Here is a 21079-nt window from a genome sequence, read left to right as displayed (position 1 = left end):
GGCTGCAATTCCAGGAATGTTTCTTCAAAAGCAGTACTGGCACATGGCTTGTGTGGAAACACTGAGCTGGACTGAGGAACTACCCAGCCAGTAAAAGGGTAATATTTTTTCCTTCCAGATTTTTTTCCAGCAGGATGCCTTTTCCAGTTCAATGTACCATGAAACGATGCTGTGTAGCAGAATAGAATAGAATAGAATAGAACAGAACAGAACAGAACACATCATAGTGGTATAATACAAACGTTAGAAACATTCCATCATTTTCTATGTAGATATTTATTAGGAATGTTCAGTCAATACACTGATGCAAGTTATTAAAGTAAGTATTCATAGTAATTTTGATTCAGTTCATCACCATCTGCTAGTATCAGAAATATCAATATGCTAAGTTATTTGAAATGAATAATGACTCTCCATACTCTTGCTATACTAGGGTAAAAAGCATCAAGAATATTCCTTTTAGCTACTTCTTTACCCTGCTGTTATAAAAACCATCAATGGCAGAATTTCCACAACTCGCTAGGAAGCTCACCTCTGTGCTGAGCTGCCTCTGTAGATGGAAAGCTTTCTGTAATACCTAATTGAATAATCCTTTACTGCATATTATGTCATCCTCTTTTTTTCCTGCCCTCAAAAGTAATGCAGAAAATGTGATCACCACTGGACATTTTTTCCTCAAAAAATCAACTGGTATATGGATATGTTTTGGCTTGAAGGCTGCAGTGCTTTTAGTTAAAAGAAAGAAATCTTATCTTACGTGAAGTAATGGGGGTGAGGGAGTTATGTCTTCTTCCTCAACCTCATGTATAACACCATCCTTTGCAGGAATGTTTGAAACTTCTTGTAAGGCTGCAGTTATTTTCAAATAAGCAGAAGAAATCTATCATTCCTGTACCCCTTCCACATATACTTCTGAGTACTGAAACACCTAAAGCTTCTGTTTCATTCCTTGTTCACGACAATCCTAGCTGCTCAGAATATGCATATGGAAATCAGGTTAACAAAAGTCTTAGCCATAATGAAAATGCACGGAAAAAACCCCTTTCCCCTCTTTGTGGTATGCTCTATTTTGTTTGCATCAGCCTTCTTTCCCACAAATCCTTCCCCGCTCTTCAGATCCACTGCAAGCAAAATGATTGTATAGACTGGAGTTTTTGGACAGCATTAGTGTTTCAGCCCACCCTGAGCAATGACGGAAAACAGAACTTTCTACAGGGGATCCATTCGCTATCTGGTCCGTAAGTGAATGTAGCCCCTGGGTGACCTGGTCCGATGATTCCAGTGCAAGCGTTGGCAATACTCAAATAGCACACTTCTGCGCCATTGCATACAGTCACTACCGTGGCTTAGTGCGCACGGCTCGTAACTGAAATGTCGACTGCAGCCCACAATACCACCCCCAAAAAGTCAGTGGCAATGGGAAACATTTTGAGCCTTTGAATCTCCTGTTGAAAATGCACATCCACAATTAATTAAATTCTTAATTTACGACTCTTAGATTCCTCACTAGTAGCAACTTCTCACATAGCTACCTCAGCATTATTGCTACCGCCTCCATTGACACAGGAGGCTCATTCTGTCCTGGAGGGCAATGACTTGGCTTCAGTTATTCACACATCTATGACATCTCAGCCGGATTACAGTGATACAACATGTCTGGCTTTAAAACCTTTGACAAATGTCTATGTAATATTACCCCATCTCTTCACATCCCTGTCTTTTGCTCCCTATGCCAGTTTCCATTACAAAATGTAATTACGTTCAAGACCTCTGTCCCGACCTTTGGGGAAACCAGTGACCTGTGCCCAGGATATCTGAAAGATCAGCTAAAGCCCACAAATGGGAATCACTGCCAGCAATTCCGCTCTCTAGTAAAGTGGAGTACCTTACAATTACAGTAAAGCTCCTTGGTCTAGAAAGTCACACTTCTTGCAGTCCCGGTTGAAAACCGGTGACATGCTCTCCCGTAAGTTCAGAGACATTATGAGCATCATGAAATTTTACTCTAAGTGGTATATGTATTCCTTCAACTTTGTCTTCTGTATGGAGTATTGCCACGCTGCGGAATGCCAGGTCAGTGAATAGGAGCTTTGTAGAAACGGAATGTTCAGCCCCTACTGGGAAGCAAGTACTTTGCTTTCCTCAATTTGCACTTCTAGCCAGCTCAAAAAAGAGTTGATAAACTGAGAGCTTTATCCAGTTACCAACAACTGGAATGCAGGCAAAATTCTTCTTCTTCTAAGGAAGTAAAAGGACTGCTCGCAGTTCTGCAAAGGACTGAGAAATTGCCAGTTTTTGACAGCTGAGAGGGGAAAGTGTCAGACTGTAAAGCAGTGTCTAAATTCATTGCATGCTGATCCTTGCCCCTCCCCATGCTGAAGTTATGGAAGGAATGAAGGAAATCGTAACAGAGCAAAGCAAAGAATTAACAGCAGATTGTAATTCACTATAATTTCGTAAGGCGAGGAAAGATACCTCCTGCCAGCTGTGGGAGTGGATGCTGGATCAGAAAGCCCAGAGTTGGGAGGAGGTGCCTGGGTAGTGTTTGTAACCCAATTGTGTGGGATTCTCCCGTGGCTTTTTCAGAACTGCTATTACAGAGCCAGACACTAAATGCGGGGCAGTGCAGGTGCAAGACTGGCACCACGCTGCGTCACTCAGGAGCACGTCCCACACCAGTGATGCCAGTGGGATCGGAGGGGCTTGCCTCCCTGAGCGCTTCTTCCCTCCCCCTGTACATATGCAGCTGTAAATCACTGCAGGTTTTGTTAGCTTTTGTTACCTTACAGTTTAACCGTTACAAGGATAATGAAAATAATGTTAATGTTTCTAGTCTTGGCTGTGAATTATTTTATTCTTACAACCAGAACACCTGTCTGTTTGGCACACTTTCCTTCCTCCCACAAAACACGCCTGCCATCTTCTGGCCAGGTCACCAAGCATCTGGGAGCTGGCTGGAAATGCACTTTGACGTGTCTGTACTGAATGGGCTTTTTCAGTTGTTAATGCAACCAACCAAGCAAACAGGTTGAAATTAAATTTTGCTGTTGGATGTGAAGTTCCCCTATCACAGAAGAACTGAGTTTTCAAGCTGTGCAAAATTCCTGTCTCTTGATTCACAAGGATTTGCATGTTTTTCCTTTTATCTTCATACCTGCAAAGATCCTGAGAGTTTCATTTATTCCAAGTCTAAAGGAGACATTCGGCCAAAAGAGTCATCATTAAGCTGGTTTTACACTTAAATCACAATTTTCAGTGGCATTTATAGGAAACCAATGTTGATCAAAACTGGAATTACGGTTTTCATGAATATTTATTAAACACCAACATTGCAGTGGAACATAAGGCTGAGCAAAGTTCATGTGGTGTCAGGTTCCAACGCAAATATTTGATGTGGCTCTAATCAAAGCCAATGCTAGAGTTTGATACCACCTTAGGAGGCTTCAAGGAATTTGCTAACTAGGAGTAAAACTTTGTTTAGAAGTCAAGCGTTAAGTTCTGAAAACAATTCTTTGCTCCTCGTGATCTTCAAAACAAAGCTGAATCTCTTTCTGAAAACCATGAGTTATTTTAGGTGCAAGAACTACTGGTTGGTATTCCACAGCCTGTTATGCAGCCCTTTAGATTGCATGCTCATAAATGCTCCCTTTAAAGTCTATGACTAACCCACGAGAGCAGAATGATGATTTTTTTTTTCCAGATTAAAGCCATCCTGTAGGAAAACGAAATACCAAAATCAAAACACTTCACAAAACCGCTTTGCATTAATAAACTTGAGAGAAAAATGAGAAAAGGTTATGACAATGTTTTCAAAACAGGACACTGATGTGGATTTTCTTTTCAAATGTAGTACGCAGTATATCTGTAATACATGCATATAATCTACATCTTATATGCATATCATACATATGCGTTATACATATCAATGTACATAATAGTTAATCTTAAATACTTGAATTGCTCAGAATTTTTATATTTTCACTGCCTCAATTTTAAAATATAAAACTGGTTCATAAAACAGAAAATCTGTGCTCCATATCACTTGCAGTTAAGAGGGATAGTGTGGGAACTGGAGCCACCTATACAAGCAGGTAAAAAATCAGTCAGGTTAGTTTCAGCGCCCTCCCAAAACTTACGAGGCCATTTCTTTCATCACCGATGGAGACTGTGCTGTTCAGCCCTCAGTGGCACGCTTCCCTCACCCAGCTTAAGTCAAATGAAGGGTTGGGAACCATCCAGCTTCCCTGGACAGGCAATGAGACGATGTCTTTTCTGACATCTCTGGAGGATTCCACCTCTTCAAAGTCAAGTGTCTAAGACAGCGGGTGTCTGTCTCTCTTCGTTGACTTCTCTGGAAGCCTGGACAGTTAACACAGAGTAGGCTTTTAGACAGCAGTCAGCTGTCTAATCCGACCCCAGGTGTCTCGAGATGGTGATAAAACCAAAGAGCTGAAATGAGCTTATTTCTCTCCGTTAACAGAGGAAGTGAGGCTGACTGGATGTCCAGCTTCAACTCTTCACCATCAGGCAAAAGTCTGCTAGACATCAGTCCAGATTTCTGCATCAACCCTCTGAAATTTATCACCGTTTATACTACGGCCTGGATTTCCCTGGGAGAAGAAAGGCTAGACCAGTCATCGCTCCAAACCTTCTTTTGCACTATACTACAAATCACTTACGCTCTACTTCACGTGAGACGAAACTACCCTCTTCTTCCCACCCCCTCATCCAGATGGTAGCTACGTGCAGTCTGAATTACACTAATCCCTCTAACCCAGCCTCGTGCGTGGTTAACACCCAGAACTGTCTTTTTGCCAACCAGATTCAACGATTTACAAACACGTTGCTGAAGGCTTTTCATGGGAGCAATGTTAGGATCCTCCTCTACCAGGGAGGATCTTCCAAGAAGACCACATTTTCTCCCGTGGCAGGTCTAGTTTCCAGTATAATTTTGTGTTCTACTTTTGTCTCTCACATGTTGTCTGTGCACAAATATCTCCCAGATCAGCTCTTCTGAAGACTAAAATCATCCTGAGAGATGTGCCATTTTAGCTAAAACCAGAAAATTATTCTTTCCAGTATGCTTCATTAATAAAGAAAAAAGTGCTACAGTACAGAGCAGCTGACACTTTCAGTTGTTTTTGACTAGTTTTACATTAGCTAACTGCTGTTAACTAGCTTGACGTGGTCTCACTGGTGACCAGCAGTACAATTCAGGCCTATGAACCGTTCTGTCAGAAACTAGCTAAATTTAGTAGCCCACAGAATAACAAATAGCTCTCATTTGGGACTGCGTATGCAAAGGGCAGGGGAACTAGGGGCAGGGTTGTTCTGCATGTGACTTCAGAAAACGGAGCTTTTCCACTATGTTTTTTTCTGCTAAGGCTTTGTACTGGTAGTGGAGTTCAGCGAGACTGGCAGTTACAGTGTGAACCTAAAGACTGGTAACGTTGAACATAGTCCTACTGAGAAGCGGAGGACAGCTCTGGCAGACGAGGCTCAGCCCAGTCACGAGAGGGAGATTAATGTTTCCACAGCTGGGATTTCCTCTACAAACAAGGATTTTTCAGGAAGAACACATTTTCTGCTGTGGTATGTCTAGTTTCCAGTATAATTCTGATTCTCTCCACATTTGTCTTTCACAAAACAAGTAGTACAAACGGTAAAATGAATGCCGAGCCCCAGAGTTGAAGGAACCTGCCTTGCTCTTTGTTATTTCACTTTGTTGCTAAATATCTGAGAGAAACAGTTCTACGAGGCCTCTGCTTTGCGTATATTGAATTAGAATAGCCAGATCTTGCCTTTCAGCTGTACAACTCACTGCATGCAGCCGTGCATCACCTTGTAAGGGGAAAAAAAGTTGAGTGTAACATATAATTATTTTCCTTAGCAACAAAACACAACATATAGAGCAAGGTTCTATATGTACAGCTGCTATTTGTTTTTACAAAGGGAAAATTTTCATTAATGAGGTTAAAAATTAACATTGGATCTGCATTTATTACATTTACAGCTGTATAACACAAAGTATGGTTGAGGTCAGAGAAACTGCTATAGTGGCAGCGTTTGCTCTTCTGTGTGCTCCACACAAAATATCACAATCGTTTCTATTTCTCCTTCTCAATCAGGCACGCCATTTCTAAATCATTGTCTGGCATTTGAAAAAATGAGCTGCACCGGCTGCCAGGCTTTTCCAGTTTCCCACCTGTTTTAGGAAAGACACATTTTTCTGTGAACAAATAGATATTGAGCTCACAAGAAGTAATAGCCAAGAGCATCTACAGAACAGAAACTAATATTAAAATCCAGAAAAATATTGAATATCAATTCCTAGGACAAATTTCTAGCATCTGCTCTGAGATACTTTAAATATATGTTACTACTTTAACATTCTAGAGTTATTTTTACTATGTAATTTGCAATAAAGCATGCTGCCTTTTCCACCATGGATTAATAACAGGGCTGGGGGTGGGGGCTGGTGAAACCGTTAAGAAAGGGTATGATACCCAACAGGCAAGCACGATACTGCCTATCTCTAGCAAGATGCACTTGAAAAATCAAACATCATGGCAGGAGAAAAAGGCATACTTGGCAGTAATAAAAAAAGCAGGATCTTTAATCATTCTTTCTTTTTGCTTGCTTAGTTAAGTCTTTAAATCAGGTCCGGCATACGTAGTTCACAGCTGTGGAAGAGCAGGCAAACCTCTGCAGCAGAAGCCACAATGTGTGTGTGTGTGGCAAATCATGCAAGACAGACATTTCTCCATGTAGTGCCTGGAAAACAAAACAACAACAATAAAAACAGTGTAGGTGAAGGATCAGGGAGGAGCGATCTTAAGTACTGCATTTCCCAAAGGCCCCAGCACAGAGGAGAACTGGAGCCAAGAAAGCCAAAAGTGAGTGCTGCCCTAAGCAGGGTACCTCCCGGCAGGAGCTGGGCAGCAGAGCCCTGCCTGGCAACCAGATGGTGTTGTCCACATCTGCCGTCCTGGCAGAGAAAGGACCATGGCATGCGGGACATCCCTCCTGTAGCCAGAGAGACACCAGGAAAGGGGTTGCAGTCCTTAGGTAGATTCCACGTCTCTCTCTTTCCTTGTCTCCTTGCTAAGTATGCTGGTCATAGTTAGGAAGTGAGATAAATATGCCAGTGAGCAACTGTTAATATAATTTGTTCTCTTTACGCACTTTTTTCACAGGAGGCAAAACCCAAAGCTCTTTCTCTGCACAGTTTTATAGAAAATTGTAAAGCCACAAACAGCAAGCTCTAACCCGTTTCTTGCAATCATCTCTTTACTTTAAACAGAATGAGAAAGTTTGTCATTAAAGGAATATAGAGAAAATTATAGAACTAAGAGATTTTCCTCATGCAGATGATGCATGTACGTGAGTCTTGTCTCCTGTCAGAGATGACCCAAGACTCGTCCCTGTGTTTTGACTTTCCAGTGTGCGCCTTGCTTTGTCAAGACAGTAAACTCTTCCGGCATTTTGAACTTTCCAAGCGAGCATTCTCTTCAAATAACAAGCATAAAAATGCCATCCTCTGCTGAGGGAAACAGAATGAGCGCTCGTATGTTATGGACATTGTCACTTCACGCAGATGTGAAATCAAAATCGATCTTTCACACAAACAACTTATTACAATTTATTTTGTCAAATGTTTACTGAGTAAATTGCTTCCTGCTTTCTTAGCTTCTTTTAAGAAATGCTATCTAAGCCCATGGCATTTAGCTGTAGAGAAGGAATAAAAACCAACTTAATACAATACCTAATCTTAAACACATTATTTTTTATAGGGAAATTCTTAATATCTTGAAAAGGTCCCTATGTCAATAACAATATTTACAGGTTTTACCTTAGCTTTTCAAATGTTATCTTGATTTGCTCTCTTTCTCTTCAGAAGACGACACAGATATAAACTATTCTTGGGCAAAGACTACCAATGTCTTTAATTATAGTATTAAAAATTGTCATGTGAGTGTAAATCGTTTCCATTGAACCTTAAGCAGTAATAGGTTAGTCTTTAAATATTTTGCAAGTAACACATTGGAAGTGCCACATACGAAAGTCAATCTACACCAAACTGCGGAACAACAAGTTAGATGTAGGAAAGTCTACGCATCTATCTGCGTTAGCTGGCAATTCATTCTCATTAGTAGTGCACACACTGACAAAGCCACAAACAGTGCGTTCAGGCAGGCAGAACCGAAGACACAAGCTGTCCTCCGCAGGAGGTAATGAGCAGCTTCAGCAAGGCACAGCTGGGTGTCACCCACATGCTGAATCCACCAAGGCCTGCGTTAATAAAACATTGGTATTTGGCTTTTAGAAAAATGCAGATATGCTGGCCTCTTTTATACTAGAGTATCATCCTAGGAGAAGAAAATCCACTTTAGGTTCCTTTCATGACTCTTGGGTTTTGTTTCAGTCCAAAATATAGACATCCTTACTGACTGTAATGAAAAAGCCATTATGACGAAATGAAAGAGATACTGTACAGAGCTTTATTCTTATATAAGGAATGCAAAATGATATCGGGTAATTCACCGCAAAAGGTATCTGGGAAGGACAAAGGAAATTTGGAAACAGTTAATGGATTGCTACATTCATTGCAAACTAAAACTAATTTTTGACATGCACATTTTGCACTGTTTTTCTTAGCAGCCAACTGTTCCTCATTCTTACAAAATTTATTGTTATTCGATCAGGCTAGATTTACCTGTGGTATTTCAAGGCAAAGATATCGTGTGTATTTAAAGCTTTTCAGGATCTTGTAGTTAGAAAAAACTGCGGTTTTATTCTTTTTACTCAGAAAAATGTGATTTTGCAAGACCATGTGATTTCATAATATCTGATGTAAGCATTGGCGTTAAACCAACAAAGCCTTTGGCTTGAAGGGCTCAAGAGAGCACTTAAGCAAAAGGAGGACTTTTAAAAACTCAAAAGTTGTTTTGCCAAAAAGTGGGTTTAGATGGGGCCATCCTATACGGGCACAGACCCTAGACATGGCCTCGGCAGACTGGTATAGAAAGTACGCAGTTCTACCATTCCGTAAGATAATAAAGATTGCTTTATGTCCAGTTATTTCAGCACGTGCCACTTACACAGCTGTAGCTCAAGGAAACCATCAGACCCTGCACTTGATAATTTGTATTTATGCAGTTCGTCTTGTTCTAAAAAGCTCAAATTGAAAAATGTTAATAGCTTTTGAAAAAATTACATGAATTTTGACCACTTTGAGCTGTCAACACCCCCCCCAAATCATTTTTACATGACTGAGAGTAAAACCCCAACCTTCTGCCACACGCTGTATAGAACATCAAAGAATTCCAGTGACTTATATTTGTTACTGAAATAAAATGATCTGCAACTTTCTAACTCATAGCCTGATATAGGAGGGGTATTACAATTATTCAGAAAGCATTTTCGAGTGTTAAGTTCTTATTTATTATGAAACAACTCCCTAAGGCATAGGGAGAACATCCCTGTTCTTTTGCGCTGCCTTGTCACAGGGTGTAGGCCTGACACTTGACACATTTACCAAGTCAGGTACACACAGTCACAATGATGCGTGGAACAACCTTCACTTTGGCATTCAGGACTATTTGCCCTTAACAATTAATGTATATAGGCAAATAAAGGAGCTTTCTGCTTAATTTGTATGTTAGTTTATGAACAAGAAATTGCACAAGTCCCCAACAAAGAAAGCTTTTTTTACAGGAGTATTACTATGAATTTACTTAGAATAGGATTTAATCCCCAAATTTACAAAGAAGTTGAGACTGCAAATACTGAATTTGCATGTGTAACTGAAGTGAATTCAGCAGTTACACTTGTGTAATAAAGTTGAATTTTATTATTCCACATTTGAAACTATGTAATGCAAATTGCAAAATTAAAAATATCCAGTAGGTGTCATCTTCCTACATATTGTATGTATGATAATAAAATTTTTTTTTAATTGAACTTAAATGAAAAGCAGGAGCCTTAAACACTGCAACAAGTTTTCTGAAGAACGTGTAAAAAATGTATGAATTTGATCTGATATGCTTTACTAACACTAGGATTTCTGGAATGTTTGCAACCTGTAACTGTTTACACACAAAATAATTTGCAGATAGCCATGACTGTACTTACATGCCTAAATAACATCTGTAAAATATGCCTGTAAATGCACATATTTAAACCTGAAAATCCATTTAATGGATTCCATCTAATCCACGTGTCCTTAAAGCAATATAAATGTGTACTACAGCATTGCCTCTGATCCTGAAGCCTCTATTGCAAAAACAGACTTAAGATCCTCTTTACTGATGAGGATATTAAATGAAGATGGAAGGGCCTCGGGAGGGCAGGGAATTCCATTTCCATAATTGGTGTTTTAAGTTGTCAATTTCTTGAAATTACACCTCATAGAAATAAATATTTTCATGTGGATCATTGAGAATTATCAAGTACCCAGATCTGCTTGATTTACATTGCTTTTCATTTCAAATCAAATACTTTTATTTATATTCAGCAGCTTTGTACTTAGTTGAGGGGTAAAATTATTCAGGCAAGTCTGAATCAGTGTGATTCAGCCATCTTCAAATCCAAGTAAAATAAACACTTTTCACATTTTAAACCCTAACCTCTATTATTTGGCGTGGGGATACTTACTAGGTCAGAGTTACGCCTTTCAGCACATGATTAAAGCACGCACTTTGTCCATGTCCATGGATTTTGTAATACAATCCTTTAGCAATCTGGCATCATTTCTGGCATTGTGTGGGGCATTGCTTAGGGAAGTTCCTATGCAATACTGTTGTTGCCTGATGCAAAATCCTTTGAAAATAATAGAAAGACTTCAAGGGCTTAAGCCATGAACTGGTCAGGCAGACGAACAGGCTGAGCTACAGCAGGTGAAGCCGGAGGCAGACGCTGGCAAGCAATCGCAGCGTGGCGGGTGTCAACAGGCACACAAGCCGACTTCAGTTGTGGCCTGAAACCTGCTTTTAGTTCGCACAAGCCATGGGGTGGGAAATGCCCGTTCCAGATGGACTAACATTGATTACACATTCGCGTTTCATTTATTAATTTTTTTTTTTTTTAAATCGAGTCAGCTTGAAGTTTCCAAAAGTTAGTCCCTGTATCTGTGGCTTCTGTGAAGATGCCTCAGGAGGGAACCGATTTCGCAGGAAAATGCCTTTTTTCCATATGATCCTGATCTGCGGTTACACGTGGAGTAAGACAGGGCTTTTGCATCACGCACGAAAGAACAGGAAATTCTGCATAACCCTCCCCTAATTAAAAGCTCGTTACTTCTTCAAGGTGAACTACTCACTCGGCAGCCAGGAAACGATTACCTTAGCGCTCCCGACATCCACACGCAGCGAGGCGGCGAGAATGCAGGCGTGGGGAAGCGTTGCCGACAGCGGCGGGCGCAGGGGCCTGGGGGGCGAGGGGCGGGTTCCGCCCGGGAGAACGAGAGCTGGCGTGCGAGGGGAGCCTCGTCCTGCCGGCCGCGCTCGGCCGGGCCGGAGCCACGGCAGCGTGCGGGCTGGCGGAGACCGCAAAGCAAACACGCTTGTTATTTGAAGAGGATTCTTTGTGACGAAGCAGTGTTTTTAGGAATATGAGGAACGAATCCACGTTTGTCTTTTATGTAGAAGCAGATGGCGCTTTTTTCCTGCTTTGCCACTGTAGACACGCAAGAAGGGAAAGGTGAAGCTTCCCGGGAGCGAGGCGTGGCAGGCTGAGCCCCCGTGCTGGCTCAGAGGTGCCAGCCAGACCGATTTCTGCTCCCACAGCCCGCTCCTACGCGCCGCGCACCTCCCTCCCGGACAGGCCTGCACCGCCCGTCCTCGGCGAAACCGGCCCCGCCGCCACCGGCCCCGCCGCCGCGCTCCCCCCGGCGCCGAGCGGGGCGGACGGTGCCTCACACTGTCCCCGCCTCCGACGCCCGGCTCGCCCCCAGGGCGCGGCAGGTGGGTCCGCAGCGGGGCCGGCACCGGCTGGCGGCCGGGCTGCCCCGCCGCGCCTGAGGGAGAGGGCGGGGGCGGGGGCCAGGCGCTCGCCGAGGCGCCGCCCGAGGCAGCGCGCGCGGCCGGCGCGGAGCGCGCTCCCCCGCGGCGATTGGGCGGGAGGGGGAGGAGGGCGGTGGCGCGCGCCGCCCGCCCCCGCTCGCGTGGGAGCCGGGGGCGGGGCCGCGCACTGCGACGCCCGCGCGGCCCCGCCCCGCCGCCCCGCCTCGCCCCCGCGGCCCGGCTGGGGCCGGAGCTGCCGAGGGAGCGCAGAGGAACATGGAGGCGGCGGCGGCGCGGCGGGGGGCCCGGCCGGGCCGGGCGGCGGGCGCGGGGCGGTAGCGAGCCCGCCGGCCGCCCTCCCTCCCCCCACGCCCGCCCCCCGCGCTTTTTAAGAGGCGGGAGAGGTGGGCTGCCCGCCCCCTCGCAGGGGATGGCGGCCCCGGGCCCTCCGCAGCTCCCGTGGCTGCGGCTGGGCCCGCGGCTGCGGGCCGGGCTGGAGGTCGCGCTGCGGGTGCCCAGCCTGTTCCTCATCGACGCCATCTTCAACTCGTCCCCGCTGCTGGGGGGCTCCCTGTGCGCCGCGCTCCTGGGCGTGCTGCTGCGGCTGCTGGGTGAGAGATCTTCCCCTCCCGCCGCGGGACGGGCCGACTCCCGTCCCGTCGCCCTTCCCCGCCCGCCCGCCGCGCAGCTCCGGCCTTCGCCACCGGCCGGGCGCTGGGGGGGGTCCGCGCCCGGGCCCGTCCTCGCTGCTGCTTGCCCCCGCTGGCCTTGTTTACAGCCGCAGGCAGGGCACGGTCGCCGCTCCTCTCCCCCGTCCCCTCGGCCCACCGCCTTGTTGCCGGCTGCTGTCGCGGCCTGTCTCTCTCCTCTCCCCCCCCCCCCGCCCCTGACCCCTTCCTGCCGTCTCCTTTCTGCCGCCCTAGGCTCCCCCCCCCCCCCCGAGTCCCTGCTGGGGTACATCACCTCCCTCCCCGCCTCCTGCGAGCTGCAGCGCCTGCCCCCCGCTCCGTGTCCGCTCCCCCCGCCCCCATTCCCGACCCCTCGCTCCGGCGCCGTCCCCGGGCCGGAGGGGACGGGCCGGTTCCCTCCGCCTCCCTTCGCCTCCTCGCTGGGGTGGCACATCCTCCCGCTTCCCCGTGGCGGTGTAGCCCTGGGGTGGCGCCCGGACCCGGCGGAGCCGAGCCTCGGGCCCGCGCCGGGCGTGGCGGTGGCCGCGGCGTGGACAGACGGGCGCTGCTCGCCCTGTGCGCCGGGACTCGGGGCGGCGAGCCCCCTCCTCGGCGGAAAACGCGTGACTGCGTGGCTATGCGGTTTTTTATTCTTTGTTTTTGTAAGAAGTACTTCGGATAGTGTGATGTCTTCCTGAAATATGCCGCCAAATCCATGTTTTAGGAACAGCAGTTCAGAAATGCCGGGAATTTGGTTCCCAAATGAAAGAGAAGTCTCTTGAAACTTGCCGATGGGTATTTTTAAGCTTTTTCTTTCTTCCCTGGGATGAAGGTTGAAAATCACTGGTATAACTAGGTGATACTCTTTTCAGTATTACTTGTAATCTTGGGTGCTCGCGTAGTCTCGGCTAGGTTGGAGCCCCATTCTGCTAACTGCTCTACAGGGGATGCTGCATCGTGTATCACGTCTTGGAGCTGGGAATCCTGAGGCGGGAAGGAAAGGAGAATCCAAAATACAGCGAGAGTTTTTTGCAGGCCTGCGACATGTTGATTTTATTTGTAGTAGAAAAAAAGGAAGGAAATAGGTGGTATGGCTGTCAGGGTAGGAAGCTGAGAAGAGTGGTTAAATATCACTCTTAAGTGTGTGATATTGGGATTAACAGACTAAGGCGCTTTTCAGGATTGCATTTTTATGGTCGCTTTTCTGGAAGGGTTTGAGGGAAGAAGTGGGTAATCCCTTCCCTGCCTCTTGCAAAAGAGCTTTGGGAACAGTTTATGCCAAGAGACTTATCTTGTACTTTGAGACAAGTGGCCTCTGGCTTTCCAAAATTAAAGAAAAATTAAAATGTAACCACTTAAAGGTGATGTCAAAGACCTTCTGTGTAGTTCAGACAACAGGGTGCTTTTGCATCTATTTTTTCCTCATCTGAATTTAAGGATTTCAGGGTTGGGTTTTTGCTGCTGTTAGGATAAACCGAAGTATTTATTTTGGATCATTCCGTATTTAAATAGTGGGGAAGCTTCCCTTTTAGTTACCATTTGCATGCTTTGAAAGACTGATCCAAATTTTTCCTGTAGCACAATACCATTTAGCATAGGATAAATGCACAGCTTGTCCTCTGGATACAAAGATTGTAGCTCTGGAGAGATTTGATAGCTTTCAGGGGTGGTGTTGAATGGTTCTGAAATATTCTGCGAGCACAGCTCTTCAAGAATGCTAATAGAGATCTGTATGATTTTTAAGTTTTACTGCAGGATTCCTCGGTCTGATTCTTTGTCGCTTATTTTCTATACAAGTACATATGCAGCACAGAACCAAGTTCTACAACTGGAGTGCAGTTTTTCTTTCATCTTTTTGATTAACCTTGCTTTGTCTCCAACACAATGTTTGCCTTTCATACCTTTGCATGGTTTGGTTTTTTTAAGTGTCTCGGTTCCAGCAGAACCACCCCCCCCCAGAGTGTGAAACTGTTACTTCAGACAGCAGTCCCTCCTCAGCAAGGACACTGATTTTTGAGAGGGTTACTATAAATACTGTAGTCTGTAGGAAGATGTGGAAGCAAGTAGAATGGCTGGGGCTAGGGAAAAAAATAATTTGGCAGTTCCACGTGATTAAAATGCTCATGCGTAAAGGTAATTGAACTCTGCAACTGACTGAAAGTTGAATCCTAGGTAGTGTGTTGCTATAAAGACACTGACAAATTGCAGGAGTTAAAGGAAAAAATGAAAGGGAGGGATTCATTGTAACACAAGAAGTTATTTTAGAAGTAAATTCGTGTGGTGTGATTAAATGCTGTGTTTGGAGGTCGTACTGGAGACAGTTGGTGATGGGGTGGCATAGAGAGGAAGGGTAAAGATGAGCAGCAGTATATACAGAAACACGAGACGAATCTTACCAAAGGAGGGACTGCAGCATTAACTATCAGAGGGGAAATGAGAAAAGATTTACTGTTTGGTGAACACTTTGCAGGGCAGGGGGAAGTCTCATCATGGCAAGATGGACTGAATGACGTAAATGGAGATGGGGGGAGAGGAGCGCTCAGCTCCCCTTCCGAGATTTGAGTTACCTCATGTGGTCTTTTGAGGTTCCTTTGGGGGGGGTGGGGGGTCTTGACTTGTCCACACAGTGCTGACAGAGAAATGCTTTGCCTTTTGTTAGTCCCTCTTTAAAGGAACCAGTAGGTCGAGCTTTTCTATTGACTTACTGTAATACTGTTTTTAGGGATGTGTTGTGCATGTGAATCAACAGTGTTTTAAGATGACTTGTAGTATCTAAATACAGGCCTGCTACTGCAACTGCAAGGAAGGAAAATAGGCTTTGTTAACAGGTGTGTTTCAGAGCAGCCTGCTTAGTGCAAAATGCATCTCATCTGGCTCAAATGATCAGAATTATTTAAATAATGAGCTTGTTACAGGCATTTGAGCCTTTTCTGTGACTTCTGAGAAAAGACAAAGGGTACAAACGTGTCAGCAGCTTAGCTTTCCCAAAGGTGTTTATGGTGGTATGCATGAAAAGGCAGTGAAATTGTCAAGCTTATTTTAAGAGAACTGCTGTATGTAAGGAATACTCAGCTTTTCATGGAAGAACTAAGCTATGATACAAGGCACTTTCTGAAAACTGATCGAGGCTTTTCCTCAGTCAACTTCACAAGGTCACTAGGTTAATGATTAGTTAAGGAGAATGTTTTTATATCAGCCAATGCTGCTGGCAGGGAACACTGTTAAGGTGCATTAATGCCTTTTTTTGTAGTCTGCCTTTTGCTCTTGATTCATGTTGACCCTCTCCCTTCTTACTCAGTCCTCCAGGGTGGGTTTTTTTGGGTTTGTTGGTTTTTGTGGGTTTTTTTTGATATAAGCAACTGGCAACACTACTGGTAGAATCAAATGCTGGCTCTTAGCAAAGTTTTTTTTTTATTCCCATGATCAAGATAGAATCATAGAATCATTAAGGTTGGAAAAGACCTCTAAGATCATCCAGTCCAACCGTCAACCAAACACCACTGTGCCCACTAAACCATGTCCCTAAGCGCCGCATCTACACGTCTTTTAAATACTTCCAGGGATGGGGACTCACCCACTTCCCTGGGCAGCCTGGTCCAATGTTTCACCACTCTTTCAGTAAAGAAATTTTTCCTCATGCCCAATCTAAACGTCCCCTGGCGCAACTTGAGGCCATTTCCTCTCGTCCTATTGCTTGTTACTTGGGAGAAGAGACCAACACCCACCTCGCTACAACCTCCTTTCAGGGAGTTGTAGAGAGCGATGAGGTCTCCCCTCAGCCTCCTTTTCTCCAGGCTAAACAACCCCAGTTCCCTCAGCCGTTCCTCATAAGACTTGTTCTCCAGACCCTTCACCAGCCTCGTGTCCTTCTCTGGACACGCTCCAGCACCTCCATGTCTTTCTTGTAGTGAGGGGCCCAAAACTGAACACAGTGTTTGAGGTGCGGCCTCACCAGTGCCGAGTACAGGGGCACAATCACTTCCCTACTCCTGCTGGCCACACTAGTTCTGATACAGGCCAGGGTGCCATTGGCCTTCTTGGCCGCCTGGGCACACTGCCGGCTCATGTTCAGCCGGCTGTTGACCAGCACCCCCAGGTCCTTTTCCGACAGGCAGCTTTCCAGCCACTCTTCCCCAAGCCTGTAGCGCTGCATGGGGTTGTTGTGGCCCAAGTGCAGGACCCAGCACTTGGCCTTGTTGAACCTCATACAGTTGGTCTGGGCCCATTGATCCAGCCTGTCCAGGTCCCTCTGCAGAGCCTTCCTACCCTCGAGCAGATCAACACTCCCGCCCAACTTGGTGTCATCTGCAAACTTACTGAGGGAGCACTCAATCCCCTCATCCAGATCATTGATAAAGATATTGAACAAGACCGGCCCCAAAACTAGGCCCTGGGGAACACCGCTCGTGACCGGCCGCCAACTGGATTTAACTCCATTCACCACAACTCTATGGGCCCGGCCGTCCAGCCAGTTTTTTACCCAGAGAAGAGTACACCTAAGCCGTGAGCCACCAGTTTCTCCAGGAGAATGCTGTGGGAGACAGTGTCAAAGGCCTTACTGAAGTCCAGGTAGACCACATCCACAGCCTTTCCCTCATCCACTAGGCGGGTCACCTGGTCATAGAAGGAGATCAGGTTGGTCAAGCAGGACCTGCCTCTCATGAACCCGTGCTGGCTGGGAGTACCATGGCTTCAAATTTTTTTTTTTTAAACACTTGATTATGGAGGATTTGAACAATCTAAAATACAATCGTCAGAAAAGACTGATGCTATCCTCCAGTCGAAAGAGGATTACTTGTGATTTCATTAGTTTTAGTACAGAGGTTGAAAGCAACTTACAATCAAATAGGAGTTGTAGAGATCAAAATCTCTCCAAAGTGGTTTGGATGAGAAAGCAGTTGCATGGACTGGAAGCTGATTGAGAAGCCCAAAACAAAGGCAGTGTGTTTCCTGAAGAAAAAAATTATTAAGGATGTGAATCTAGTGATAAGTGCCATTTAATTTAACATCTGTTAAGGCGAGTCCTTACCTATGTAGTACATAGTGGTGAAATTCATAAGCTACACTACAGAGGGGGTTTACTGCAAGGACGTAAATGTAATACCAAGGTACTATAGATGCTATGATAGGATTTCTCATAGGAAGGTGCAGCCTTTCCAGTCATGGTCAAGATGTGTTCACGGTCAGTATGAGGGAAAGCTTAGCAAACAGGAATTTCAAGCTCTAAATCCGACTTCTAGCAAGTAAGATGCAAGTTTGCACTGGCATTGGCGAAGAGGCGATTGGTGGTTTTGGATTCTGTGTACAAAAGCTTTATGTTGCAGAAGGTCTTCTCCATAAGCCTTTGTTTCAGGATGCCTTACCAGAAATGAAAGCAAACTGAAGGGAATTGGAAGAAGAGTGCCCTCTCCCCAGTAAATACAGCAATTTCTCAGTATTTTCCCATTAAAGGGTTTAGCTAAACTGTTTCGGTGACTGTTATCTTTAGTACTCCAGCTTGGACACCTGTAGTTGAGTGCTTTGCTCAAGTGAATTAAGTGACTTAATAAGGAATAAATGAGTAAAAATTACGAACTTTGTCTGTAAAGGTGATGCTACATCTGGCAATTCTTTCCTGCTTTTAGAACTTGTCTACCCTTAGATTTCAAGAGTAAGGCTGAAAGGCTGGGAGTTGTCACTGCTCTAGTCTGAAACTGCAGATAAACTTAAGTGTAATTGTGACTTAATGCTTGCATTGGCTTTGAATCGCAGCTGCAGTGCACAGATGTATTAAATGCAGATTAAGTCATCCGTGTGTCTGTTCTCTGAAAAGGGCACCAAAGGGTAATGTAAAGTTAGGAGTGACTAATTGGGAAGCGATATATTAAAACAGTGTAGCTCCAAAGCTAATAGGTTAAAATCCATTGTTGCATTTCTGCTGAGAACTAAATGATTTCAATCTGTTTTTAGGTGTCTTTGTATCCAGTGTTGTTTTGGTCTTACAACAGCAAGCACTTTTCAAGTTTTATATGATCACCTCGGCATTTCTGCTGGCTGCCACTTCAGTGTTGGTGAATTACTATGCTTCTTTGCACATAAACTTCTACAGTGCCTACTACACAGCTGCATTTGGAATTCAGATCTTGCCTCATAAAGGACCTTCGCTATGGATGGCACTTTCCATCCTTCAGCTTACCTTTGGAATCGGATATGTTACATTGCTAAACGTGCAGTCCATATACTCTCAACTCATCATCCTGGATATACTGATTCCTGTAATTGGCTTGGTTGTTGAATTACCTTTAAATATCCGGCAGATACTAGTTTTTATTTCAGGCCTAGTTCTGACACTAAATACCACAGCCATTTTAGTTACGAAAATTAAATGGTTCTATTATTCGGTGCGATATGTTTATCTGCTGGTGAGGCACATGTATCGCATTTATGGATTACAGCTATTGATGGAAGATACATGGAAAAGGATTCGGTTTCCAGCTGTACTGCGTGTCTTCTGGCTAACGAGACTTACAGCACAAGCTGTGGTGTTAACATACGTTGTAAAGATGGCTGAAACTAATACAGAAGAAAAATTCTTCTTGCTATCGTGGGATAACTGTTGGGAACTGATTTGCAGCCTGATCATAAGTGGGTGTGACTCTACTTTAACTGTGTTAGGCATGAGTGCCGTCATTTCCTCAATAGCGCACTATTTGGGACTTGGCATCTTGGCCTTCATCGGATCAACTGATGAGGATGACAAAAGGCTTGGTTTTGTAGCGCCTGTCTTGTTTTTCATTTTGGCTCTGCAGACTGGTCTAAGTGGACTGAAACCAGAAGAACGATTAGTTCGCCTGAGTCGAAACATGTGCCTTTTGTTAACCGCAGTCCTGCATTTTATCCATGGAATGACAGACCCTGTGCTGATGTCTCTCAGTGCCTCCCACGTGTCATCATTTCGCAGACACTTCCCTGTACTGTTTGTTTCCGCTTGCCTTTTCGTCCTTCCAGTTCTGCTGAGTTACATCCTCTGGCACCACTATGCACTAAATACGTGGCTTTTTGCAGTTACAGCATTCTGTGTAGAGCTTTGCCTAAAAGTAATAGTTTCTATCACTGTTTATATATTGTTTATGATTGATGGCTACTATAATGTGCTATGGGAAAAACTTGATGATTATGTCTATTATGTTCGTTCAACTGGCAATATTATTGAGTTTATATTTGGAGTGATCATGTTTGGAAATGGAGCTTACACAATGGTTTTTGAATCGGGAAGCAAGATTCGTGCTTGCATGATGTGTCTACATGCATACTTCAACATCTACTTGCAAGCAAAGAATGGCTGGAAGACTTTTATAAATCGCCGGACTGCTGTTAAGAAAATAAACTCACTTCCAGAGGTAAAAGGAAGTCGGTTACATGAAATAGATGATGTATGTGCAATCTGTTACCACGAGTTCACCACCTCTGCTCGCATTACTCCATGCAACCATTACTTTCACGCACTTTGTCTTCGGAAGTGGCTGTACATTCAGGACACTTGCCCGATGTGCCATCAGAAAGTGTATATTGAGGACAAGGAAAATGCCAATATCTCCAACAACAATGGGTTTGTGGCACCAAATGAAGATCCTGTACAAGTTGCAGAAGAAGCTGCTGATGCTGAAAATGAATTAAATGAAGATAATGACAGTTCCGATAGCGGTGAGGAAGACGATGACTGTGTGGCACAGCACTTGAATGAGACTCTTAATGTTGACTCTAACTCTCTTGGTGATTAAGATGTCCTTTACTAAGCCGTGAGGTATTTGTTTAAGATTGACTTCAACAGAATAAAAGTATCACTTTGTAGTTATTGTACTTAAGCACAACAGCAGTATCTCAATGTTGAGTCTGTGAATGGTGGTTGTTTACTGTGGTGTGTGCTACTGTAAATATACCTCTAACTTTTGCTGGTCTCTTTCATGACCACCTTAAAATTATGTACATTATTGTACATGGAATAAAATGTTTTCACATGTTTTTAAGATGGTTGGAAAAACACTCTTTAATTGATGTAGTGATATTGCTGTGCCAAAGACTGTATACCAGTAACCCCTGATCAATGAGGTCTGGATGCAAATGAAAAATTCTGGTGAAAACAGACTGTTCAGCAGGTCAAATCAGAAATGAAAAGCCTGAACCAAAGCAGCTTTACTTACAAATTCAGTATCAGCAGAGCTTTATTGCTTAAAAACTAGTGAGTTGTGTTTTAAAAAAATAAATAAAAATTTAGGTTGGTAGACTTAATGTTATAGCATTTGTGTATGTGGAACAAAAGACAAAACTGCTAAGCTTTCCAGTGAAGTAGTAAAGCATGCCATTGATGCGTTGAACACTTCTGAATTACCAGTAGTAGCTTGAAGTGCTCTACGTGTGAACTCAGCAGCC

At 44.4% G+C, this 21079-nt stretch overlaps 1 protein-coding gene and 1 long non-coding RNA gene across 4 annotated transcripts; one reads left to right on the top strand and one right to left on the bottom strand.

Annotated features, from left to right (window-relative positions):
- Positions 1-209: 209 nt before the first annotated feature.
- Positions 210-11957, bottom strand: LOC143156129 (uncharacterized). Of its 3 annotated transcripts, none has more exons than XR_012994568.1 (3): positions 11343-11957; positions 4137-6774; positions 210-3712 (listed from the first exon to the last, which is right to left on the bottom strand). It is a non-coding gene; the product is annotated as an uncharacterized LOC143156129 (long non-coding RNA). The 3 variants fall into 3 exon arrangements; XR_012994567.1 differs by having other exon boundaries at positions 210-6205; positions 6589-6774; positions 11343-11907; XR_012994566.1 differs by having other exon boundaries at positions 210-6774.
- A 432-nt stretch (positions 11958-12389) lies between these two features.
- RNF139 (ring finger protein 139) lies at positions 12390-20676 on the top strand. The gene is made up of 2 exons (XM_076329127.1): positions 12390-12613; positions 18620-20676. The coding sequence occupies exons 1-2, from the start codon at positions 12433-12435 to the stop codon at positions 20428-20430; spliced, it is 1992 nt and encodes a 663-aa protein (XP_076185242.1). The 5' UTR covers positions 12390-12432; the 3' UTR covers positions 20431-20676.
- Positions 20677-21079: the final 403 nt, after the last annotated feature.

The sequence above is a fragment of the Aptenodytes patagonicus genome, chromosome 2 (genome assembly GCF_965638725.1).
Source record: "Aptenodytes patagonicus chromosome 2, bAptPat1.pri.cur, whole genome shotgun sequence".
Classification (NCBI taxonomy): domain Eukaryota; kingdom Metazoa; phylum Chordata; class Aves; order Sphenisciformes; family Spheniscidae; genus Aptenodytes; species Aptenodytes patagonicus.
The sequence above is the reverse complement of the archived record's forward strand: the minus strand, read 5'-3'. Positions and strand labels throughout refer to the sequence as shown.

Coding starts and splice junctions, on each gene's coding strand:
- RNF139 (XM_076329127.1), top strand. CDS start 12,433: ATGGCGGCCCCGGGCCCTCCGCAGCTCCCGTGGCTGCGGCTGGGCCCG. Junction 12,614..18,619: donor CGTGCTGCTGCGGCTGCTGG/GTGAGAGATCTT, acceptor ATCTGTTTTTAG/GTGTCTTTGTATCCAGTGTT.